This window comes from Plutella xylostella, chromosome 25, assembly GCF_932276165.1.
Source record: "Plutella xylostella chromosome 25, ilPluXylo3.1, whole genome shotgun sequence".
NCBI classification, from domain to species: domain Eukaryota; kingdom Metazoa; phylum Arthropoda; class Insecta; order Lepidoptera; family Plutellidae; genus Plutella; species Plutella xylostella.
Window position 1 is genome coordinate 6,584,185 of NC_064005.1, and position 26,963 is coordinate 6,611,147.

Below are 26,963 nucleotides of genomic sequence, written 5' to 3' on the forward strand. Positions count from 1 at the left end.
TCAGCCACAAATCAAAAACTTATAGCTGTCAAACTGACAGACTGTGTCATTGTAGGTAATCTGTGATTTAATGCTCAAAATAATAATACAAAAATTAAAGGCGCCGACACATTAGCGGTCGCGGCTTACGGACCGCGGCTGTACAGTAAGTACAGCCGCGACTAATAGTGTGTACAGTCTTTTGGGACAGTTCGTGCCAGATCGCTCTCGGACGTCTGAAAGCTGAACTACAAAGAATAACAAGTACAGTGAAACTATAAAGTCCTGAAATTAAATGAGGGCGCAGCTATCTTTCATGTAGCAACCCTATATAGCGAAACAAAACTGACTTTGATACTTGAAATTTTTCCCGTGACTACCTACCCTATTTCTGTATTTAAAAACAACTTACCATCCACAAAAAAGCACATTATTCAAGCTAGAAGGTGTTAATATGAAGGCTAATAGTGAAACCAATAAATATTTATTTAGATAACGTTATTACAACTGTATAAAATATCCGGATTTGTTGACGAAGGGCACACACAGTAAAATCATCAATTTCTCTTTTTAGACGGCCTGTTCTGTTTCTTCTAGGAGTTAGAAATATTCCATTATAGAGCCCTCTTTTGCAATATGCCAGACGATACTGTCCGATACTCCTATAAAATAAAAAATAAAATGCTTATTTGAAACTACCCTTAAGTTAAGAAAAACAAAGTTACAGAATGAGAATTTAGTAGTTAAGTAAACAAAAAATATAACTTCAAGTATCAAAATGTTATGGTTTGACTCAACTTAAACCAGCTCAAACCTACAACCAGCGGTATGTAAACAATGTTCGACTTGGGCTCTAAACCTAGGTTTATCGATAAATGAAACGTTGGTACTGATAAAAATTAATTATTACAATTTGTACAATGTTACATACCCGTCATAGACGCTGTACGAGCGTAAACATCCTCCAAATTCGACAAAATGTGTTCAGCTTCATGTTCCGCTAAACATTCTATATAAACTCGATAAATAACTTCCCTAGCTTGACTACGAATATTTTTCTTCTTCTTCCCAATTGCAAACAAGCGTAAATAGTTGTTTTTATCTAGAATATCCTAATAATTAATAAGAAAATTGAAAAAACAGCCAACCGCCAACTGCCATAAACAATTGTTATGACTTTTATGTTTCTTTTCTAATGGTGCCAGGCTCCTGAAAATTTTAGTTCCTCAAACATTAATTTCATGAATTAATAGTTTCACTGTACCTACCTACATTACTACTTGTAGTACTCGTTATTCTATGCTACTATCCATGGATGAAGATGTATTAACTCGTCGTATGACTATTACCTTACTATTACTAATATGATCTGCTAGGACGCTAGGGTCTTCTGGGTCTTTTGGGATGAAACGATGTTCAAACGTTGTGACTGGATTTACGGTCTTCTTCTTATCGTGTCGGGGATAAACACTAGAGCTGATATAGGATTAGGATTAGACGGACAGAAAAGCGTCAGTCCCTGATTGCCCAGGGTGCGTCGGATCTAAGTACTTATACAAAGTATTTACAGTTGATTTGCGATTATTTAATAGGTAAGTAGTAACTTAGGTAAGTAATTATGTAGGATAAATTGGAATAAAGTTAGAAATTTAGTATAAAATTATTTATTTTGTTCTTAAATAGATACAATGAAATTGTATTATTACAATGATTAAGAATTAAGTAGGTACTTTAAAATTGGTAGTTAGGTATTAAGTACCTAGGTAGATATATAAGTAGGTACCTACTTACATTTAAAATTGATACACCCAGGTACCTAAATGGGGAAGAGAGAAAAAACATAATAAATATGAATGAAGTAGTATAATTATGTACAAAATAGGTATTGTAATAGTTAAGATAATAGCTAAGACTCTTAACAATTGTTCTTTTGGTACGGTTAGGTACAGTTGTTTTCCATCTAAGTTGAAGTCAAGTGCTAACAGTGGGACCATCATATTGTGGTATAGGTAGGTACTAGGTACCTACAATATAGACTACTTAGAAACCTGAGGCCTTTCTGAAAGTTCAGGTGTTTTGCAGGCCGTGTTTCTATTTATTACGAATATCCTCAGGGGAATATCAGGAATATCTATTAATGAATAGGTAGGTGGAAGACCTATCCCAACTAACATCGTAGCGTTAAAAAAACTCTCATATAACTTGCATAATGGTTCCATTCGAAAATTAAAGTGTTAAGACATAGCTGTATAAGAGTGTAGGAGAGTGCTCTAACTCACTTATAACCACGAAAGAGGCCCACGATTTTGAGAGTAAAGGCTTTAGAAAGTCTGTAAAACGGTGTCACTGAAGTGTTTAAGTTATAGAAAGCCTGTAGTACGGTGTCATTGAAGTGCTAAAGTTACTATAGAAGAGCGTTTAATCACTCTCAGCTAGAACTTTTACCGGTATAGTTGTAGTTGTAGAATGGTTATTTGACACTCTGACTCTTATTTGTTTGGTAAAAAAGGGTTAAGTGAGTATGTTACCGTTTTTCGAATACACTTTTACCATACAAGTTGTATGTGTTTGAAGATAATAGTGTCAACAGCAATCATACGCAACAGTATTAAAGTGACAGTATTGATTAATATAATAATAACAGTAAATATAATATATTAACTTGACTTAACATGTTTTGTGAATTGAAAATAATATGCCATTGTAATTTTACTGTAATGTATACCATAATTCCCACCTCAATTTTAATGCGCTCCGAATTTATTAAGGATTTCAAATGAAACATAAGTAAATATAAAATAGACGACTCAATTTTGTATTTTTTTGTATCCTTAAACTAATGGACATACAGTCCATTAGTTTCATAAATCGATTGGCATGACTGAAATGACAAAATTCACATAAATAGGTAAGTATTTTAAAGCAAAATATTGTATATCCCAGTAATTTATAGGTTAGGTCGCCAATGCAAATGGCGAACTTACATTTAAGACATATAGACTCACCTAAGTCATCTATTACACTTTTTGAAATAGAAAACCCTTAGCCAAGGGTATTATGCAGTCTTAGTCGATCCGCACAGTCTTGCTTAACACCGTTACTTGTACAATCTACTTGCCTAACGCAATAAGCGTAAGTTAAGTTAACCTTAAAGATTAAAACTGCATTGTTGAGTTTTCCAACACTGTAAGAATCTTGTTTTACTGCACTCTTGACAAAATCTCTTTTATAACCAATTCCTGCAGCCTAAATTCAATATGACACCTAAAGATTTATATGAGTATTAAAGGAAACCACTTAACAACCATAAGTGTTAACAGGTGTCAGTGAGCACTCTTGTATAGCTTTAGGTTCTTGAAACAGTTTAAACCTATAACATCTTAATTATAATTGCTTTGACTAATACCATTTTAACACTTAAACCTGCTGTTAACACTAATTTCATTTTTTAACTCATCTTTATCGCTTTATGTTAGAACTGAGATAATTATAACACAGTTATACAGGTTAAAGTTATAAAAATAGCTGTAACTGAGGGTAAAATGTTTGTTGGGATGGCTTTTTGTGCGTTTACATTTGACTCAACTCAGACCCTGACTATACCTTCCTACACATAAGTAAATATGTCCAATGATAGTCTTGTGGTTTTTTTAAGGCAGATAGGTAGGTATAATGCGAGAACAGACTAGAGTAGTTCTACGTTAAATCTCGTTCTATATAATGAACCAAAATGTTCATTCATCCTTAATAAAATTAAAAATAAACATGTGTTCTACCCCACATCACTTTGTTTGCTAATTTTCGAAGTATAGGCACTGGTAGTAGGTACATATTGTGTAATGCTAGGCGCTAAATTTAAACGACAGTGGAAGACTGGAATTAAAGTTCTCGACACTTCTAGGATAAATAAAACAATAAAGCTATTACAAGCCCTTGGGACTATAAGTAAAAGAACGAGATTTGACAAAGGAACTAATAAATCGTAGAGGCGGGCGTCGCATTTAGAGTCGACGCACGCCACCACATAATTATCTCTTAAAATTATTCTTAATAAAAACTTAACAGAGTTTTAAATTCTTTCCAACAATCAACATACACATTAGAGGAAGACTTAAAGCGACCTCTACACTAACCACCAACACGTTTCAATAAATCGTAACTGAACGTTTTAACTTACTCGAACCGCTATTTTGGACCCCTTTCATACAAATAAAAACTACGAAATTCGTTCGAGTAAAATATGCACACTATTCTAAAAGATACATTATAAAGGTACCTTCAGAGAAACTCAGAATAAGAATTCTCAGAAAACCATATTCTGAGTTTTTAGTACCTAATGTAACCTTTTTCTGTCAAACTCAATACTGTGAAAAACATGCAACTTGAACGCAGCCCAATTTTGGCGCTAAAATTAATTTCTCATGGAGTCGTTCGACGGTTGAGGATGAATGGGTGGCGGCGGGTGTAGAACTCTCGCTAATTCCGCTTTCTCGTCGGCTGATAAAACATAAACTGGTGGGGCCGGAGGTAAGAATCTCTCAGCTTTGTGCGGTTCTCTTTGTAGCCTGGCTCTGTATAGCATCACTATGACGCAGAGAACACTGATGATGAAGGCTGACGTTGCTGCCAGGACAATTATAGCAGTGTGATATGCCGTTGTTGATGATAGCTGTAACAATAAAACACACTTTGTAATGCTTTGTATGGAAGCTACTCCGGTATATTTGCCTACAAGTGGGAATGTAGCTGACCTGACTGCAGAAGATCGAAGAGATCTGCATAATATCGCACCCTTATTCCTATACCGTCACTAAACAAAAATATATTTTTTTTATAATGACGGTTTTGATTTGGATTGGACACTAACCCCCTTATTCATAGAAAAGTTACAATACATTTTAACTAATAAACTGTTTTGTGGGTTCCGCTCATCTGGCATAATCTTTATTGACCAAAACTCATTTCGCATAACTCGTATGGTCTAAACTTTTTTGGCCCAACCATCACTTTGCCAAGACTTATGTGGCATAAGGCTCGTTTCGTCTAAAACTCTTTAGGCACAATCTTTAAACACCTAAGTTTCGTTTGCTCAAATTTATGTTCGTCTATATCTATGTATAATCTTGTTTCTCCTAATGTTATCTTAATAAATAATATATTAAGTATGTAGTAAATGTACAAAATGTGGTATTTTTCTCCTACATCCCGAAAATCACGATATTGTATGATAAAAAAATCGAAAGTTAACGACCAATATAATTATTACAGACCCCATGAGATCAAAACCTAAAAATAGGTGCGACGACGAGCAAAGCGAGGAGGAGCGTGTTAGGTGCACATGTTCATCAAAACCAAAGCGGAGCGTTTTCCAAACAGCGCAAACAATACAAGGCACCAGTTTTCGCTATGTAGGGAGACGCTCCGTCAAAGTTGAAGCCATACGAATATTATTACTTTGTATAAACCTACGCCATAGCATTTTTAGGCTATTCAAGATTTGGCCATACCATTATTAGGCTAAACAATGTTATGCGAAATAACTTTTTACTAAACGAGATTTATGCCATACGATTTTCGGCGTAACGAGACTTTGACCAAACGTTACTATGCAATACGAGATTAGGCAAAAAAATCTTATGCCAAAAAAGGTAGAACCCTGTTTTGTCCCTCTCTGTCAAAGAACAAATTGTACTTTGTCGGAGAGGGACAAAACAGTTTATTAGTTAAAATGTTCTGTAACTTCTCTATGAATAAGGGGGTGAATCTGAATCCAATGCAGTAGGTAACTCATACATTTTCTTGAAAAATTTGTATAGTGACGGTATTGGGATAAGGGTGTATATACATAGGTATTGTAATACAACAGAGCTTTCGGTCCCATATTTAATTTCGTTTGAGAATCCAACTCTTCTTCTCCTACTACATACTTACCTACATACATAATTAAGACTTACCGTGGATTCAGTGACGATCTCCCTCTGTTGCATAGCGGGCGCTGGTGCAGTCAGCCGGTACTCGCTGCGGATCACGTCAGCTGACAGTACCCCCTCGGTGCCCTTCTTCACGCCCGACAACTTCTCTTCTTTCAACTGAAATGTGAATGCGAGTGATGAAACCCCAACCAAGTGAATATGGGGTTGCATAAGTTCTCGAGAGTGGAGACCACGAAGAGATAAACTGAGACTGGTGGTTGGAATTTGGAAGGACGAAAGCAGAGTGCCCGGGGGATGGTGAAAGTCTTTGGGAAAGTTTTCCGGTGACCGTTACATCTCGACGATTGATTTTAACAGGACTTACGGATCTTAGCAACATGTTAAATATTCATAAAGCCAATTGGGAAAAAGTATAGGACTACATACCCAGTTTTCCACCTGATATATGATGTCCACGGCTCGTGGCCCTGCTACCATGGTCCTGACGGTGATCACCTCGCGGTCCTTCGCCAGAGTGACTGGCACTCGGGCTCCCAGCCTTGCCAACTTGGTGGTCAACAGCTTCCTGGACCGTTCAGCTATGGATTCGTCGACTTTGAAGATCTCCAGCTCGAGGGACGCTGATTCGATCTGGGTTAGTTCTGTAATATAAAATTGTATATGGTATGGTATTATGAAATAGAGTTCCCACGCGCTCGTTTGGGTACGTGTGGGTGCCCTTATATATTACGAGTATGTGGTCCTATTTAATAGTTAGGTATTTTAACATTGAGTGATATACCAACTTCCTAGCCCAAAAGTCCAATAATACCCTATATCTTAAACTTGTTTACCGCAAGGGTCCGGTTCAGGTAAGTCCGGCACTACTCCAAGGCTGGGCCTCCGTTGGCCGGCGGCGTCCACGCACCAGCAGCGGCCCCGGGAGCACTGCCGTGGGGAGAACGATCCGTCTGACATGCACCTCGGTCTTACACCATCCGACCCTGTGAACATTATGTTAACTGTTAACTCATTAACTAAGTACTTACCAAGGTGTTGCTGAGTTATATTTAGAATTGAATATTATAGATAGGTAGGTAGGTACATATCTGGAAAATTTACGCGCTAAGTATATTTACTTAGAACAGATATTTACCATTTTCGACTTGTTGTTGGAGCAGCTGGCATTTAGTCTTAAACACTGTTTTTGTTGGTTTTTCCATGGGTTTCTTTGTATCTTCCTTTGGTTTTTCGTCAGGCTTAACTTTTTCAGTAGTACTTGAAATAACTTCTGCAGTTTCCTTCTTTTCTTCTGATTTGGACGAGTCAGTGGTCAAAGATTCTTTTTCATCCAATATGCTTCTTAGTTCAGCTTGCTGTTCTATGATCTGTGGTTCATCTTTTTGTGGTTCTTCGGGAACATCATTATTATCTATAAGACGGTCTTCTGTGTCATCCTCTTCATACTCCTCAAAAGTGTAGGCTGTCATTTGCCTGATGAGTTCTTCAAGAACTGAAACAATAATTATAGTTGTTAGCTAGATATCCATAAAGGTTCAAACTAAAGTTCCTGGTAAAAAAATGAATAAAATTCATACCTTCATCGGCTTGAGCCTTTTCATCTAGAGGATCTCGTTGTTTCCACTTCCTAGCTTGTCTGAAGTTGCAGTTTGGTTTGTCACCTCTCACGAGAGAACCCTTTAGAGGCTCACCTCTTGTACTCACACACCAACAAACGTCTGTAATAATTACATGCAGTAAGTAAGTAGGTAACTAGTGATGATAATCATAGTAAAATGGCAATAATGTACTTAGCTAAATACTGTTTTTTTTTTAAATTCTTACCAATGTGAGACATGCATTGAACATTTTCCCAAGCACCACCGGCATCGCACTTTGGAATGAAATACGCTTTTCCATATTTCTGGGCGGCAGCTTCATTCTTCTCGCGAAGTCTCTCACACGCGCTTAGCACTATAGAAAACAAAGTAATAATGTGATAAATATAACTATATAATCAAGGTAAGTATACGCTTTGATTGTGCTATAGTTCCTAGTTGAGGTGGCATTCTGATTCATTATATTATATTAATACTGAATTCATATATTACGCCATTCAGTGCTTTCTAGGTATTCAGTGTTGTACATATATTATAACTCATTTACCCAATTCTCGACATCAGAACCAAGAGGGCCGATGTCCATTTTTGCAACTTTTCAGTAGAGCTAAAATAAACTTTTAAATCAGTATAAAATAAACACAGATGTTTGTTTTGGAGTCCAAATACATTATTTCGCTCGGCTAGTTAATGAAAATACAAAAGCGTTTCATTTGAAAACAATTCCTATGCTATATTAGTGACAAAATCAAGTTTTGTGTCTTTGAGTATGGATATCAGCCCCATTTTTCGACTGTAAATAGTAACTTAAAGGCTCACGTCAATAAAAGACCTTACGGCTGTATAGATTTTAAAAACACTAGACCAAAAATCAAAGCCGTTGTTAACATCGGACCTTTTGGTTCAAGAAAATAGAATATCACTTTAAAAAATTCCCTATACCTATTATAATAACAGACTGTATGGTTCGGGGAAAATAGTATTTAAGTTGAATTTTGGCTTGCATATGTCTACATAAGATTCAATGGCTCTAAAAAAATATAAAATAACTACGGTATACCTTTATTTATAACTATTTGGTTCGAATTGAAATAAAATTATACTCAAGAAAATGAAACAAATGGCCAAATTTTGTGTAATATACGACTCTTTGGCTCTGAAATTATTTATTATATTCAAGAAAATTAAACAAAGGACCCAAATGTGTGTTATATACGACTCTTTGGTTCTGAAATTATAAATGTTTGAAGGTTTTATTTAAAAAATAGAAATTGTAAAACAGGCATGTATAAAGAATAAAACGACAAAAACAAATGGTGGCCCTGTAAGTCGTGGTCCAAAAGAAAACGGGCGATAGGTAGCATCATTGCCAGCATTAATTAGTTATATTTATGACCGTATTGCACTAGGAAATCTTTAGAAAAAATACGCTTTTATCGACAAGCTGTTGTAAATTCATTAGTAAAGGCCTAGAACATTTCCTCGGACTAACTGGACTGGAAACTGAGGAAAATCATCGTCCTACCGATAACCAGAAAGGACTGCCGATACCCGCGAAGCTATCGTTCCATCACGCTATCGTGTGGAGCAGTTTGGTTTCCACAGTAGTCCACAACGCTGCAGCTTGAGCGCTTCCTGCATCTTATGTCTTTGAACGCTACAAGGGCCGAACACATTCGTTCGATCGTGTGTGGCATGCGGAATTGCTGTACAAGTAGTCTCAGACGACCACGTCGCTGGCAATTGTGCAGGCAGCGGCTTCATTCGTGGACGAACGCTGTTTCTACGTTTTAGTCTAGGACGCCGACTCCACCGTGCGTAAGATCTAGAGTTCCTCAGAGCAGCTGCCTGACTCTACGTGGCCTAAACAGATGATATCCTAACACTGGCGAGCAAGTGTGGAGATGACGTGGTTTTATTGGCTAAAAGTGTGTAGTTCGTCTCATCTCAGAAAGCAAACCTGGCCGTATCAAACACTGAATCACCTGCCGGAATGGCTGGAAAAGTGGTGCATGGTGGTCAAAGTGGCACTGCGATGTTGTCCAGCCGCACCTGCACGCCGGCTAAGAAGCTGCAACCCCGAAGTAATTTCGTCGTCTGAAGATCCTCAGTCAATCAACTCAGTCAAGTATACCTGAGGGTGACGATTGAGCGCACGCTCACCATGAGTGTGCAAGCGGTCAACACAGTCTACCAGGCGAAGGCCGAATGGGCTATGCTCTGTCCCATGTTGGCTTCCCGACTCCTTCTGCGCACGAAGCTGGGGATCTTTAAAACATACATGCGTTTCTGTATTAACTACACCGCTCCGGCGTACTCACTATGCTCGACGACCAACTGCAAGAGGCTCCAGGTACAGCAAAACCTGACTCTGAGGACTATCGTCGGGGCTGAATAGTACGTTAGAATTGACGTCATCACCCGCGACCACAAGATCAAGTCGGTAGAGGAGTTTGTGATCCGTCTGCCGCGTATCATGTAAGATCCCGTCTAGAATAGGCCGCACAAACATCTTCACTACCGCAGCCCACATATGACCGGCCTCACAAAGGCAGACCCTATCCTTGCGAGCTCCTACTGTTGGCACCAGCCGACGAAACGGCTCCCTGAGTCTATCCACCGAACCGGACAACATTTATCGGGAGCTAAGCCGGCGTCCTGAGAATTAAGCGGCCGCATGCCACCTGACTGAATAGGCACCCGGAAGGCTGAGGAGCTCTGGAGTGAGGAGTGAATCCCTGAAGAAGAAAATTCACTCGCTTGTAGAATTTTTAGTTACTTCACCAGCCAGACAGACGAACCTTAAAGATAGAAATTGTGAACACTTCTACTTCCTTTGCCGCCTATTTTGAAAAAGAAAATTGCAACTTTATTATTTACTAGCTGTTCCCGCGCGCTTCGCTTCGCCTTAAAAAGTTTTCCCGTGGGAATTCCGGGATAAAAAGTAGCCTATGTTCTTTCCCAGGGTCTAAACCGTATGTATACCAAATTTCATTCAAATCCGTTAAGTAGTTTTGGCGTGAAAGAGTAACAGACAGACAGACAGACAGACACAGTTACTTTCGCATTTATAATATTAGTTAGGATCCTGTCTCCTTCCTATCTGCATGTTTAGGTATCCCAAGACCTCAGAATCGTACGGTTTCTTTGAAAGTATCGTACCGTAGGGACCATTTAAATATAAAAATCTTGTATGTCTTAAATAAATAGATAAGATATGAATTCTATATATCTCACAACAAGGATAAGTAAAATCGGTGGGCTTATTACTTAAAGAAGTCAAAGAGGTAGGTAGGTGGAGAGATTTTCCACCTATCTACCAGATTGACTTGGCAATCGCACTAAGCAATGTGATTTAATAAACTCATAATTATGTATTAGTTGTGAGGTATATAGTGTTTTCATGCGATTTTCAAGTCAATCTAATTATTTAAGACTTACATGATTTTTGCTTATAACTTAAAATAGGAGAACCGTTTGGTAGAAACTGATAAAATAAACTTACTTGGTATAAAAAATTGTGAAACTCACAAATTTTTTTTACGGTTGCGAGGCTTTTTCCAAGTTATGTTTTTGATGGCATTATGCTTTGTCTCGCTCATACTCTGTGAAAAAACTAGTGCTGTCTCTTTTTAATTCGGGGTTTTATGAACTTAACTGAATATGTTTCGAACCATAAGGTCTGATGTGAAAATGTGACCGCATAGAAGTGATATTTAGTTGGACAAAAGGATACGTTATTGATATGAGATCAACTATTTGCAAGTACTTCTGGACTGTTGTTTACAACCGACCGTAAAAAATAACATTATTTTCATATTTGTACAGCCATAACGTCTGAAATTATAAACAGTCTGTATGGTTCCAGTGTACTGTGGATATGCGACCACTTTTAAGAAATTGAACTTTTGAACGAAAAGAGATAGAGATACGTGAGTTAGACTAAAAGAAAGAGGACAAAAAACTGATAAAAGATCTCTTAAAAAGTGATTTTCGCAAAAAGTGGACATCGGCCCTCTTGGTTCTGATGTCGAGAATTGTTTTTAAAGTTTGTGCAAACATTGACACAGGGTGAATTTTGTTATTAGTCATAATCTTAGACACTTTTGTGAACATGCAATCCCATCCCATAGCTTATCTTATCCATTCCTGTACGTAAATAATCCCAACTATTTTTTTTGTTATTTTACAAAACAAAGCACACATAGATAGAAAATTATTGCAGCTTTCCGGAAAAACATGCCTGGTGTTGTTGGTTTTGTCACCCGTTGTCTGATACTAACAGGTCTTCTTGAATTTTCCGTATCTGTATGAATTGTGGTATCATTATTAGCTGGTATACTGTAGGTTTTACGAATATCGCGTGGCTAGTGGCTATAAATCGCTGTGGACTATGTTGCCTAACTTCGGTCGTCCTTGAAATTTTGAGAACTCTATGGCATTAACCAAACAATGTTAACTACAGTCAAATAACCAATAACTCCTTTAAGATAAGATAAACAGATAAAGCATCAATCTTACCGGGACACACGGCCATGCACTCCTTCTTGGTTCTGAAGTTGTTATGGTTGCCGGCGCAGCCGTGGTACTGGAACCTCTCGCAGCGGTTGTGTTCAGGGTTGAAATGCCACCTGGTTGTATTCAGACCTTCGTGGTCTTTGCAAACTCCTTCTTCCATGGTTTCGAAGCACACCATACCTAAGGCAAAAGTTATGTTTCAATATGTATATTTGTTTTATATTCAGCATCTAGATAGGTAGGTACTATCGTGGATTAAATATGGGAGACAGTACCTAAATTTTGACCATCAGTGATTTGTTTTCCTATGGGAAGTAATAAATTTACTCACGAGGCTTAGGACAGCAGACAGGTGGTCGTGAATCATGAGGTGCGAAGCGACACGCGTGGCTAGAGGGGCAGGCGGCGGCTGTGGGGCCACAGATCAGGTTGCTCGACCCGTCTGGGGTCTGGATAGGAGAGCCACCGTCAGGACACAGTGGGGCTGGCACGCAGCGGGCTATGGGAGGGCAGGACTCACCCTGAAAATAAAGAAACACTCTTGTTAGGGGCAATTAGAAGCAATAACAGAAATGGATAAGAAACATAATAGTGCCTAGGTGTAAGTATTTTAATAACAACTTACCTCACAGTCCAATTTCATCAGTTCACACTTCTCATCATCACGGCATTTGGCTTCTGCGCAGGGGTCTCTGCACTCACAAGTGGGGCATCCCTTATCGTCTAGCTTCCTGCTGTGTGGGCACTGCAGCTCGATGTCATTGCACGTGATTTCGGGGCACTTTGATGGAGCTGAACAAGACAGCGTCGAGTTTGCTGAGCGGGTTCCGGGAATCTGAAAATGAATTAATTTTGTAAAAATGCTGTGGTCTGGTGTTATTTCTGTAAGTAAAACGACAAAAATAATAATGTCTTACCTCATTGCCAGTGGGATCAACGCACCAGCATTCCCTCTCAGAGTTTTTGCACTGCACGTCCTCATACGACCCGTCTTCCTTGCACGCTGGGATCCAGCTGTCCGCTGGAGGGTTTCCACTTTCAGCTGCGTCATGGATGGCTAAGGCCCTTCGTTGTTGGCAGGCGGTCTGGTGGACTGCTTTGGTGCAGGCTGTTCCACAGCCGGTGGCGCAGCAGCGCTCTGAAGGTCCACATTCAGCGTCGAAGCGGCACGCCCACTCACACGCTCCATTTGGTGGCACAAGGAACGGACATTGGCCGAGCTTGCGTGGGAGACCTGTGATGGAGAGTTTAATTTTACTGATTAATCTTCATCTGTATCTAAGGTAACTATGTACAACTTTTATGGTGATTAATCTTGTCACTTGTTTCTACATATATGTAGATCGCATCCAGTGGCGTGCTTTGGGAGAGGCCTAAGTCCAGTAGTGGACTGTTATAGGCTGGTGATGATGATGATGATAATGACGATTCTTATAACAGATGATTAGATTAGAATGTTTTGCTGCAATACTAACAGGCAGGCACAGGCGGGCAGTAATCAGCGTCGCACGCGACATCCACAACCGCGCACGTCCTGCCGTCAGGACACGTGACGTCAGCACACGGCTCGCGGCACTTGCAGGTGGGGCACTTGTTGGCGCCCAGCTCGAACCCGTAGTCGCAGCCCATGCGGCACGTCAGGTCCAGGCATGAGAGCTCTTCGCGGATTCTGGAAAGAGGGTTTGGATTGAATTGATGCTCAATTATTGGCTGCAGTAGCTTGTAGAAATGGAGGGTAGGGAAGTTAAGATTCGGTCGGTAGGGTATAGGGTATACAGGGTATTTCAAAAAGGGTATACTAAGCCGAAACGGCCTGATTCAGGCGGTCATTCTGAAAAAAAAAATCTTCTACGAGTTTTGAAAATTCACAAAAGGAAGTTAATAGTTATTGAACAGATTATAATATACTCACTTAGCACAGTCCAGTGCAGTGAAGTTGCTGGTCCTCGTCTCCGGGATCTCAGTGCCGAAGGAGTCGACGCACCAGCAGCGTCCGGCGGCGCACTGTCTCGCGGTGAAGGAGCCGTCTTCAGTGCACGACGGCGGCGGCAGAGCTAGGCGCATGCCGTCCACCGTACCTTCCATCTTCTCGTCGAAATCACGGAGGTATTCGCACACTAAACATAAGAGCATTTTTAAATCACTGATAGTCTCGTAAATTCATTGAGAGAAGTCTAGGACCACTTTTGAAGGTCTACTTACTAGTTGGAGTGGCATCAATGTCGTCAGTCTGCAGTTGCATCTTGCTCGGGGCGACACAAATGGCTCCGCAGGTTTCAGTGTTGCAGCAAACCTGATCCTTGTCGCAGCTTCCTTCAGAGCAACTAACAGTAGAATTCAACGAACAATACACCTCGGCTTCTTCACTGCAAGATGGAATCATCTGAAAAGGGTATAAGAAAACTTGTCAACACAATGGCTTGAGTAGGCAATAAATTATTTACGCAGCGAACCATACAACTTACATCACTGACGAAAGATTCAGATGAGTTTTCATATCCACTGGGATCCGGGCAGCATACGGCTGCAGAGTTTCTCCTTGTTGTATTGCATGTATGCTCTGTTGGGCAGTCATCGTCGACTTTGCATGACACCAAGTTGCCCTCTGAGTCCGATGCTGGGGTCCCTACTTCACAAGGGTTGTCGTAGGATACTAATGGTCGACCTAGAAATAAAAACCAAATAGTCAAGAAACAGACCTTGAAAACCTATTAGGTATTACTTATAAAAAAAGGTAACCATACTTACATACTGGATAACCTGTGCAAAGTTCACCAACACAGTCTGAAGCTTTGACCCTGATGCATTCTTCCCCGTCAGGACAGGGATATCCTGCACACGGATCGTCACATTCACATGTAGGACATCCGTCTGAGCCGGTTTTGTATCCGTATTCGCAGACTCCGGCACACAGAGCCTTCACGCACTCAGAGGCTAGGGAGCGGCCCCCACTGCGAGCCTGGACGACTGAAGGGGAACATTGGACTGATGCCGCTGGCCCCATCGAGCCACGGAGCTTGTTTCCGTCAGAGTCCACACACCTGAAAATATGATATTTTAGATGACATTGGAATAGGGAATAAAATATTGGTTATAATGTTCGCAGAGGAGATTTTTTACCAGCAAACTAATCCATTTCTTGAGCACTGCCTCCATTCGAAGGATCCATCGGCAGCGCATTGGGGCACGTAACCTTTTCCTTCTTTTTCGCTAATGACCAAGAGTTCAGCTAACATCTTCTGTTGCGTGCACTTAGTGACGTTCTGTGGAAGAACGCAATGTCTGCCACATTCAGCTCCGTCGCAACACTTCTGCACGGAAGGGCACTCCAGGTCGTGGGTACACGGTATTCCACATTCTCCGTCCAGAGTCGGCGCAGGGCAAGTTGAAGGTTTCTGGAGTTCCAGTGATGCAGGGCAGCAGACGCCGTAGTCGTTACCTAAAAATAATAGGACCAAAATTGTTCATTGAAGATATTGCAATTAGATACACACTGAAACACAAAATATGATATCTAATCTGGTACCTACCTTGATCAACTAAACACCTGTAGAGCGGTGGGCAGTTAGGTTTGCCAGGGTCAGTACCACACAAGAACGGGCGGTTGGTTTCCGAAATCAGCAAGGGTTCGCCAACCGGGCAAATGTTCTGCAGGCTTCTTCCACGTTTACACGTGGCTACTGGCGGGCAAGGGGGCCTTATGCAGGGAGTTTCCTCCAGCTGGCAGGACAACTGCCCCGGGCATGTGATCGACGAGCACGGGTCTCGGCATTTGCATAGCGGACAGCCTTTAGCGTCCAGCTCGAAGCCGAGCGGGCAGAGCATGCGGCAGGTGTGCGCGGCGCAGGGGGCCGTCCTGGTGCAGTTCACCAGCGACGCAGCCGGCGCTCGGGTGCCGGCTATCTGGAATAACACCACCCACGATAATTAAAACATGTTTGGAGTAAACGGGAACTTTTTACCCTTACCACATCCCTGAAGAGTACATATACCTCCCATCCACTATGCTCAAGGCAAAGTTACAAAGTCTTACCTCAAATCCAGCAGGGTCCACGCACCAGCACGAGCTGACGATCTCGTTGTCGCACTGGATCTCCTCGAACTCCCCGTCGGTGGCTCGACAGCGCGGGGCCCGCACGCCCCGCAGCAGGCCCCGCCCGCCGCGGCTGTTCTCCACGGCCAGGGCTCGCGAGATCCGCTCCAGGGACAGTCTTATGTTCTCACAACCTGATGGAAAAGGAAAAGTAGGTACAGGTTGGAATAGATACGAAAGCCAGCGTATAAACATAATAATATAGAGACGATGTTATTAAGGATATTCATGTGGTTTTCCTATTAAAATTAGACGCGTAAAGCCAGGACAGACAGTAGAAATCTTTGTGGATATGTAGTTTTTTCTTTCTGATAAGTTGGTTAACGGATGTAAAGGTATACTATACCTAACACTATTGAAGTTTCCTTGAAATCGATTAAAGTTTTCCACGTGACTTATTATTCGGAGTGAGGCATTCCCAGCTTGCGTAACTACACGGAAATCTACTCACAAAAACAAAAGCAGGAGCCAGCTACTCTGTTAATTATTCCGCAACAGTACGAGCCAATTTGGAATGATTCATGCGTGCCATTTCAAGTCCCCAAGGCAGATGTCGTAAGATCGAGGATATGTGGCTAATGTTCGATCAGTTATTCTTATAACGTTCTAATGCATTTTATTAATAAGGACGTGCTTAGTTACTTTACATATAGGTACCAATAGCTATAATAGTAATACTTAGTAATTTTCTTAATTCTTCGAGATTTAGCTACAGACAATTTTTCACCGTCACAAATCTTTTTGTTATTCCGCAAATGCGAAACTCGTGTGGAAAAGCTAGATAGTAGTTTTTGCTATCGTGATTGGGCAGTTTTACCTCACCTTAATTCAATCTAATAAATCTAGTGTGAGCGTTCCCTCAGCGAAAAAGTTTTACTTATAGAAAATTGTACATACCCAGAGTTGAGGTAGTTTTAAAAATAAGTTCATTTAGAATCACTCTCCTCTAGCCTCACCACTCACCAGTGTTAAGCGGGTCCACACACGAGGGCCCACACGCGGTGTTGCAGCAGATCTGGTCCTGCCCACACTCCTGGTCGGAGCCGCAGGGGCCGGACCGGGCGGGGCACGGGCTGTCCTCCGCTGGACATCTTCGAAGGGACTCTGCGCTTGCTGTGGAGGTAATAGGGTTGTTAGTAAAGGTGAGTTAGAGTGTGGACGAAAGGATTATTTAGGGTAGAAAGAAGGTTTACTTATGTTGCCTTGATGTAGTTCTAGATTCATTCAAAAACGGCTATACGGTCGCGACCGATAGGTGATAACGTCAGTATATAGAGTGAAAAGAGGGTGTCTCCCTTGTGAGCACCTCTGACTACCCCTTCGGGTATTATAGTCGAAAGCATAATACTTATGTATGTTACCTAATCTGTATAGTGAGTTGTGTAGGCAAGGAAAATAAAAAGTGGAAATCTTATAAGTAGTGGGTGGGAGGCCTCATCCTCATCAAATTTGAGTTTCGCAAGTTAAGTATTGGTTCGGTTTTTTCTAATTAGGTAGCATGTATGCATCGGTTCGGTAATAAACTAAAACTTTGTTCTTACAAGACTAAAATCGGTTAAAAGAGAACGTAGGTAGGCATTTGTATAATTTTCACGTCCTTTGATTTCAACACCTTCGATACAGGTGCCAGGTCGAGCCAAATAAGCAGTGAGCAAGTCAAGTTCTGTGAAAGGTAAATGCGTTATAGAAAATGGCTGAACATTCTGTATTAGAAACTCGAAGACTGATTTAAGATTTGCGTGATGATAAGCCGGATCCAAGTCGTTGGTCGATCATCAAGCCACTTAGCCTTGACACGAAGAAATATGGCCTAGTCATTAGCAATAGGCTGCAATTCTGCTACATTTCGAATAAATAGCTATACCTACCAAGATAAATTTGTAATGATAACATCTATAGAAGCTTACGTGGCTTCTGTACCCATTACCTATCATACAACGCATTTAATTATTAATTTGTATAATGCTGGTTATCAAGTACATACGTATCCATTGCTTCTACATACATTAAGTACTAATTTAGGGATATTTATAAATAATAAGGCACTAAATGGAATAAGTAATGGAATCGTGTTATTTTGCTCGATAAGTATTTTTATTCTACCTAATCACATGAACAAAAGATTACATAAATAATTGATAAATAATGTTGTATTGAGTGTAACACGCGAAAGAATCCGTGGCCGTAGTCGTGTCGCTTGGTTATCTCCCTATTAAATCACGAACGCTATAAAGTAAAGCCTCATGAATCGTACTTGTACATACCTAAAACGATGATAAATATGTGTTACATTATATTGGTCTCTTTGAAAGAAAGAAAGAAAGAAAGATACATTTATTTGACACACTGAGACAGAATAATAAGACAAAAAAAAATAAAATAAAAAGAAACAACAACAAAATAAAGAGAATACTTAATATAGAACAAACAAAACAAATAAAGGTTACTGTCCAGAGTGTCAAAACGGCACCAGCTCAGCATATGCTATGGACAGTGAGGCCACAGCGCTGGTTTTCAGCTGGCCCTTGCATATGTATGAGCATGCTAGTAGGTTTCTTCTCTGCCCTCCGCACAAATTTTGTTTATCGCAGAAGTCAGTAACTATAGATGTTGTTTCACGATTCCCAAAACATCCTACTTTTGCAACATCCTTATAATCATGCTATAGCTATAGCAACGTGTATTGTACCTATATCTCAAGCCTTATGTATGGTTGGTCACTCTAACTTACGAAAACCTAAGTATTGTAGCGCTACATCGCTATCTCGTATCTATGTAAGTAAGTATGCTCTATCATTTGTTCGTTAATTGCTAAGCTAGACTAACCCCCCAGCAAGTATGAAGTATGAGATATGTTCCAGGTGTGAGATCGTGTGTTCTGTTCAGTGTGAGTGTGTATTGGAAAGTGATCAGCGGACCGTGCGGCAGCAGCAGGCACGCGAGCAGGGCAGCCCTCAGCGCGCAGCGCCGCATCGCTGCATCACACACGACGCCTCTGGAACAAAAATATTCTGTGTTACAACCATGTTACTACTAAAAAAAATAACAACAAGCTGTACCACCACCACCACCGAGACATTAGCAATTAACAATCCATAAGCAGCGTCGCAACCATGAGTCAGACGTTAGGTACGTCAGAAGGGCTAGTACGGGGCGCATTTAAGACGTTACAAGAGTTTTGCATCGCGCTCACTCACATCGTGCAGCCTCAAGAGCGAGCGAGACGGAGAACTCTTGTCACGTCTTAATAGCGCCCTGTGCTACAGGGCCTGATTTGACAAGCGACAACGCTGCTTAAAGATTATTTCAGGAGGGTGGTCTGGTAGATACCTATATATAAGGTATAAGATATCTATTCAATAGCGCTAATATATTATCTGCCTATCATGTAATTATTTATTATGGTATAAATTACTCTATGGGAGTACTTATAGGTAAGAATTTAATTCAGTATAGGTACTTAATTGAATACCAATAATGGATATGAGACTGTAAGAGTAAGTTGGTGTAGAAGGTTCCTACATAACGATATATTGTTGATTGTTTTAGTTCAATTCAATGAGCCATTATGAAATATAATAATGATCATTGTCCGTGCCAGTAACACGAAACGTTTTCCTAAAACTACCTACCTAACAGACGTTTTAAGATACATAATGTTAAGTTTTTAATTTTCAATTTACTTATATTTTTTTAAATGAAAAGAAAGGGGGAATACGTAGTCAGCGGACAATGGACATGCGTCATAATATTATCTCCTGTAATGTGAGCAGCAGAGTCATTTCATATTCGGTAAGTAAGTGTAAGTAGTAATAAGTTATGAGTTTATGTCAGAGGTAGGGACCTAATTCACTTTCTACGCTAGCTCGCTGTATGAGCTGCTTAAATTATATGTAACATACCAAGTAACCAAGACTTTCCAAACAGTTATAAAGTATATTGTAAGGCTTAAATAAGATGTTTTACTCTCCTATTAGGCGAGCACCTAACTATAGTAGGATAATAAAGTAATTACCATTTAGATATTTAATTAGAAAGAAATCTATAAGGGTGACTTGTACCAAACATTTATTTAAATGTATTTAAATCTATTGCTGGGTTGCTGTGACACTATACTGTTCAAGAAAGCCAGGGATAGATTTAATTACGTTTAAATGTTTGGTGCAAGTCACCCTAACAGTGACATTAATCACTTTTCACAATAATTATATGTACACACACATGTATACCACCCACCTAGCGTTTACCAAGTAGTTTGGTCAATTAGCTAAACGTTGTAATTAACAATCCAGAGAGTATAAGAAGATTAAGAAGGTACAAACAGAAAATGAGAATTTAAAAAATATATTGATTTAAATACTTCATTAGATAGAATGTAATGGAATAGATACTCCCTATATTGCACCAGGAAGAAAATATTGCACAAAGAAAACTTAGCAATAAGTACTTAAATAAAACAATAAGTACAAAAAGGAGGCATTAGTGCTTAAAGCAATCTAGACAGCTAATTAATATATATTTCAAAGTTTGAGGTGCAGTGGTTTAGACAATAGTGTCTCGTTTTAATTCTGGGCACGTTCGCTGCGCCTGCGCAGTCCCACACGCAATCCTCGCGACACCCACACACGGGTAGTATTGTACCTCTACGTACCAAGAATATGCCAGCAGCCACGCCTTCCATCTCTTAACTACAAAGTATGTAAGTAAGTATATTATCAATATTTAATCTGCTGTATTAAAATTTGTATACATCCTGCATCCAAATTTTAACGCAGCAACATAGGCAGAGGCAGTATGAATTTTTCGGATTCCGGCAGTAATTTAATATTATTTAGGTAGGGCAAATGATAAGATGCATAAAGATGCGTTCAGCTAGTCGAAGGCATTTTCAACTTGCTGAAGCTGCAGACAAAACTTTTCAATATATTAGTACGAATGAATTTAACAATGTTTAGTCTTTTATAGAGCAGTTGTTACGTGCAATACAATTAACGATACTTACAGAATTCTGCCGAGTTTTTAAAATCTAGCTAAAGTGTATGGACTTATCTTATATTAAACTGTACAGTCAACCATACGTGCAAAGTTACACGAGATGAGCTCATGTAATTATAAGAACACCCACAGACGGAAGTGTATCTAATCCAAATAACTTTGTAGCATTGAGAAATTAAGTAATGAATACTGAGTAGACTAATTAAATATAATGTAGCTTCATAATAGAACGTTTACATTCTGTAAGAATATATTTTGGGCTGAAACTATGTCCATGTGTCTCGCGAGGCTCGCTTCGCCTTAAATCTTAATATACCTAGATTTTCCGTGGCTTTTCCGTGGATTAACTGTGTTAAAGCATTAAAATTATCAATTTAGGAATTTCGAGGTAAAGTCTGACAAGTTAGTGCAGAAACAGCCCTTTTTTGGGCTGCCACCTGCCAGTCCTAGACGCCTGAGGGAAAGCTACTTGGGTGGTCAATGGTCATGTATAAGAAAAGTGGTGCCTCTATTAATTTCTACTCTTCCTAGCCACACTGTACTCAGCAACTCACCACAAAGTAAAAATAAATATAAGAGATGTCCTCAGGTCAGAGTGTACTTGCCACCAGTTCGTTTGCAGTGTTGTCGCGACCCTGAGGCGTAACTTTCACTTCTCGCCGGGTTTTTGTAGTTTTATGACTGGCACGAGAATCGAAACTGGCAGACTAAACGTGTGCTTTGGGGTTTCGGCGATTGCACCCGGATATACCTATATAGGTATATTGTATAAGTACTCATTCAGTTTTGCGGGAAGACCGTTTGACGAAAGTGAAAATCTGATTTTGGTAACTACTTTACTTACTTTAATACGCACAACTAATTTATTTATTGTATTTATTACACTGTAGACAGACTTTTGAGAACTAAAAGGTTTTCGATTATCATCAGCCCATATAATGTTACCTATAAACATATATAGTCAGTCATCCACTGCTGGACATAGGCCTCTCCCAATTAAGCAACGCCTCAACACTCTGTCCTCGGCCTTCCTCAGCCAGCCACTACCGGCTACCTGCTGTCTAAGGGCGTCCCACGCTACGCTAGCTTGTTTATGACTTCGTGGTCTCCATTCGTGAACTCGTTTGCCCCACTGATTATCGGTTCTCCGACATATACCTATCGATCATTGATTTGATGTGTAAGTACTAATATCAATAAAAATAACAGCATCACAGGGACTTGTATAAAAGTGCAGGCATCCGAAACATCCGGCTGGAAAAACTCGCGGGAAAAGCTCGTTGATGAATGACGAGCAATGTCCATGCAAGAAAATCAAATCAGAAGGCAACACGACTTAGCTACTGTAATCGTGTTAAAACATAATAAAACAATACAAAAATGTGATTTAAAATGGTCGTACACAACAATAACACTGGTATTGTGTAATTGGCTAGCTTCCTTCATGGTTCATGGCCGCATGCTTTCTACGAATCAAAAGTTCGTTTACCCCGCGCGCGTCGCGTCGTGGCAATATCGCATGGGAATTATTAAGCATTGTTCCACATTTATTATGGTAGGTACATATATTACTTATTCATAATCGTGTAAACTAGTGTAAAGTCTAGGTCCTAGTGACTGTAGGTAGTTAATTGATATTTTGAGCACAGATTGTTAGCTACGTTTCATTTAAGGAGTTGTCTAAGCTAGATCAGAAAATGTTTGAATTTGGTATAAGTATAATTATGATTTCAAAAACGTTGTGCTGTTTCTAGATAACAAACCAAACCTTACATAACCTAAACAAACATACTTAGTTAAATCAATTTCTCTTCACTCTTATCTATATGTAGAGTTGCCTTTGAGAGTTAAGAACGCTAATGATTTGAGAGGTTTTTCAATTTTATATTAGGAGAGACATTATGCGCCGGAAGGTTGTATAGTTTCGGGTCATTGTCTTGACAAAGCGTTTTTCTACTCTCACTTTTTACAGCATGAATCTTTGAAGCTTGCAAACGGCTGAGTTGATGGTCTTAAGATATTTGGGCACAATAGCAGAAAACAATAGATACTGCTAAAGCCTAAAGACAACGAAATACTAACAAAAGTACCTACGGTTAATTAACCATTGAACCCTTAGCTATTAGCGTTAAGTTCGCTTACCTATGTAGAAAAAAATCTATGTGATGTGCTTATGTGATTATAAAAGCTCTGCTATTTCAGGTATTACCAAATTACTCGAAATCATTTAAACCTACTACAAAACTTATTTTGTTTATTGTACGATGAGTGTATCATTCATAAACTGCTCGACTAATAAAATTCCTGATAGCGCATTAGAATGCAGAGTTAAAAATGAGCTTTCTACTCTGGAATTCCCACATAGACTCTATTAACGCGAAGCTCTGAAGAACGCTCCACGGGGAAAAGCAACTCTATTAATAAGCTCAAGAAAGCTGCACCTGATACTAACTAACACTGAATACATATTTTACAGGAAGACAGCTTCATGAAAGGTAATATCGGGGGAACGGAGTTACGATCCCCGCATGGCGCATAAATTAGGAAAATGGTGAGGAAATTTGACTTCAGATGGTGAAATATCCGACAAGCCAAATGTATCCTATGCGATCTGTAGGCTACCTACCTAGATAATATGCACATGCACATGTCAGTCGAAATAAGGTTTGTCACCAAAACAAAAAATGGTGGACTGGCCAGTGATCATTGAATATACTTACTCATACCTTTCTTACGTATTATCTAGTTATCTACCTACTTAGAGATATCTTACTCTTGTTTCCACATAGTGTAGCTGTGATCACATAATACACCTATACATATACCTACGCTTATATAAAGTGACGCAACACACACAGTCAACAAAGCGTGCCGGTGAAAGGCATAGACGGATTTCCATTACGTGGACTGAATTTCATCGAGAATTAGGCTGATTGCAATATAACCTAACCAACGATAGAAACCCCCGACATTAAACACTAAAAATTATGAAACTTTTAAGTCAAAGTCAAAGTCAAAATTTTTTATTCATCGTACAAATATAAAATTTTCTGATGAACGTCAATTTTTACAAATTACTCTCCGTTCGGATAAGGGGGGGCTCTTTCTGTCTAAGGAGAAGAACGGAGGCAAGAAACTCCTGAGCCATCTTTTCAAAAAAAGACTTAAAACTAGTTGGTATACAATACATATAAGCTTAATTATTATTATTATAATAATATGAGCAGAGCTAACTACTTATCACAGCCATGCATTAACGTCCTCTAAGTAATCATCAATTCTATAATAAGCTTTTTTACTGAGTTTCTCTTTAATGTAATACTTAAACTTATTCTCTGGCATTTGAGCAACTTCTGCTGGAAGCTTATTATAAAATCTAATACAGTACCCTAAAAACGATTTATTAACTTTCGCCAGACGCATCGCTGGAAAAGCCAGCTTATGCTTGTTCCTAGTATTAATGTCATGATAACTGCCAATTGTATCAAAAGTTGAAATATTCTTTCGTACATACATTAAATTGGAAAAAATGAACTGACATGGAACTGTAAGGATGTTAATTTCTTTAAATAGTTCTCTCAATGAATCCCTGGAACCAAGTTTGTATATAGAGCGGATGGCTCTTTTCTGTAATACAAATATAGTCTCAATATCAGCGGCTCTACCCCAAAGCAAAATTCCATACGACAATAAGCTGTGGAAATAACTAAAGTAAACTAATCTGGCGGTTTCAACGTCGGTCAGTTGTCTAATTTTCCGTACAGCAAAAGCTGCCGAGCTCAACCTTCCAGCCAATTTGGCAATGTGAGGTCCCCATTGTAACTTTGAATCTATAGTCATACCAAGAAAGACAGTATCATTAACTAGGTCCAATTTATTCCCATCTAGAATAATGTTAGTATCGCATTGTCTAACATTCGGCAGTGTAAATTTAATACATTTCGTTTTCTTAGAATTCAATAAAAGATTATTTACGGTAAACCAATCGTGTATGTCAGATAGAATAGAATTAATTTCATAAAAAATATTTTCACTTCTTTTAACTTTAAAAAGCAAAGAAGTATCGTCAGCAAATAAAACTATATTAGTCAATTTTTCAACCATAAAAGGCAAGTCATTAATATAAATGAGGAATAAAAATGGTCCTAGAATAGATCCTTGAGGGACGCCTATCTTTACATGAGCCCCCTGTGATTTAGTATTATTAATATCGACCCTTTGTTGCCTCTTGTCTAAATATGAAGCTATCAAATCTAAAGCCTTTCCTCCTATTCCATAGTATCTCAGTTTCGAAATTAAAGTCTGATGGTCCACACAATCAAACGCCTTCGACAGATCACAGAAGACTCCAATAGCATCGTGATGGTCTTCCCAGGCGTCAAATATGTGCTTAATTAACGCAGTACCGGCATCGGTTGTTGATTTGCCTTTTGTAAAACCATACTGCTGGCTATGAAACAGTCGAGCTTCACTGAAATGCAAAAGCATCTGACTGAGTATGATCCTCTCAAATATTTTACTCAAAACTGGAAGAACCGAGACAGGCCTGAAATTTGCAGGGTCCTCCATATCCCCACTCTTGAACAGAGGTATAATTTTACTCAATTTCATAAGATCTGGGAACACACCTTCAGCGATACATTTATTAAAAATGTTAGCCAAAATTGGGGCGATTTTATTAATAATAGAAAGAACAAATTTAACTGACATTCCCCACAAGTCTTCAGTTTTCTTCATATTTAAGGACTTAAATGTTTTTATAATAGTTAATGTATTTATATATCTGAATTTAAATTCCTTATCGGTTGAAGGTGCGTTCTCCTTCATCAGGGTTTCAGCTAATGTAGCTGAAGAATCTAGGTTGCAAGTAGTCTCTAAAGGAATGTTCGTAAAAAACTCTTCAAAAACTCTCGCCACCTCGTCATTTGATGTTATTATGTCATTGCCTACCTTTAAAGATAAATTAGTCTCGCGTGTTCGATTCTTCCCCGTTTCGTTATTAATAATATTCCAAATGGCCTTAGATTTGTTAGCCGAGTCTTTAATCTTGTTATTAATAAAAATTGTCTTCGCACAGTGACAGACACATTTGTACATTTTGCTATATTTCTTCACATAAGATTGAAAGTCAGGGCGGAGTATGAATGTTTTCATCTCATACAGATCATATAATGTCGCCCTGCTTTTGCGAATACCATCTGTAGCCCAGTCACAAAATTTAATTTTATTGTCTATCAAAACTTCCTTCGTTTCAAAATTACTCTCAAACTCATCAGCTATTATCTTAAATAAGTTAGTATACATCTCATTAGAATTGCAATCTACTTTAACCCTCGGAAGTTTTTCGTCTAGTTTCTTCAAGTAATTGTCAATTTTCTTTGTAGTAATCGGTCTGCATCTAACCTTAGTTTTATTTGTCTTGTCAGTGTTTACTAAGGTAATGGTCTGCCCACTGTGGTCTGACCTCAGACAATTTATCACACTACTGTCTTTAAACTCACAGTTACAGAATATGTTATCTAGACAAGTGGCCGACGTGGATGTAATCCTAGTTGGTTCCAGAAAGACATTAAAAAGATTAAATGATTTAAAAAGTAACAGTAATTTCGATATATTAGGAGAGTCACCTAATAGGTCAACATTAAAGTCACCACACACTATTACTTCCTTTTTACTATTGGAAGCTAACCTTAGAACATCCTCCATGACAGTCTCAAAGGTAATGAAATCACCAGTAGGTGGCCTGTAGGTACATACTATTATATACTTGTTTAGCTCTGCACATGAAATTTCTATATGGTGTTTAACAGAAAGAGCTACTATGTCCTTTCGTTCTTTACATTTACA

At 39.2% G+C, this 26,963-nt stretch overlaps 1 protein-coding gene across 1 annotated transcript in view; it reads right to left on the reverse strand.

Moving 5' to 3' along the window:
• Nucleotides 1-4,321: 4,321 nt before the first annotated feature.
• The window catches only part of LOC105384260 (neurogenic locus notch homolog protein 1), a 59,409-nt gene continuing 36,767 nt past the window's right edge, over nucleotides 4,322-26,963 (reverse strand). Inside the window, exons 2-22 of the mRNA XM_038107252.2 lie at nucleotides 19,040-19,116; nucleotides 17,085-17,234; nucleotides 16,062-16,255; nucleotides 15,559-15,931; nucleotides 15,149-15,467; nucleotides 14,777-15,069; nucleotides 14,494-14,693; nucleotides 14,231-14,411; nucleotides 13,941-14,145; nucleotides 13,504-13,697; nucleotides 12,946-13,262; nucleotides 12,654-12,863; nucleotides 12,360-12,549; nucleotides 12,032-12,208; nucleotides 7,737-7,865; nucleotides 7,490-7,630; nucleotides 7,048-7,404; nucleotides 6,746-6,895; nucleotides 6,339-6,553; nucleotides 5,934-6,068; nucleotides 4,322-4,648 (exon numbers count right to left, since the gene is read on the reverse strand). Of these exons, the coding sequence (XP_037963180.2) occupies nucleotides 4,391-4,648; nucleotides 5,934-6,068; nucleotides 6,339-6,553; nucleotides 6,746-6,895; nucleotides 7,048-7,404; nucleotides 7,490-7,630; nucleotides 7,737-7,865; nucleotides 12,032-12,208; nucleotides 12,360-12,549; nucleotides 12,654-12,863; nucleotides 12,946-13,262; nucleotides 13,504-13,697; nucleotides 13,941-14,145; nucleotides 14,231-14,411; nucleotides 14,494-14,693; nucleotides 14,777-15,069; nucleotides 15,149-15,467; nucleotides 15,559-15,931; nucleotides 16,062-16,255; nucleotides 17,085-17,234; nucleotides 19,040-19,094 (4,443 nt within the window). The 5' untranslated portion in view covers nucleotides 19,095-19,116 and the 3' untranslated portion in view covers nucleotides 4,322-4,390. The remainder of the gene's footprint in view (nucleotides 4,649-5,933; nucleotides 6,069-6,338; nucleotides 6,554-6,745; nucleotides 6,896-7,047; nucleotides 7,405-7,489; nucleotides 7,631-7,736; nucleotides 7,866-12,031; nucleotides 12,209-12,359; nucleotides 12,550-12,653; nucleotides 12,864-12,945; nucleotides 13,263-13,503; nucleotides 13,698-13,940; nucleotides 14,146-14,230; nucleotides 14,412-14,493; nucleotides 14,694-14,776; nucleotides 15,070-15,148; nucleotides 15,468-15,558; nucleotides 15,932-16,061; nucleotides 16,256-17,084; nucleotides 17,235-19,039; nucleotides 19,117-26,963) is intronic.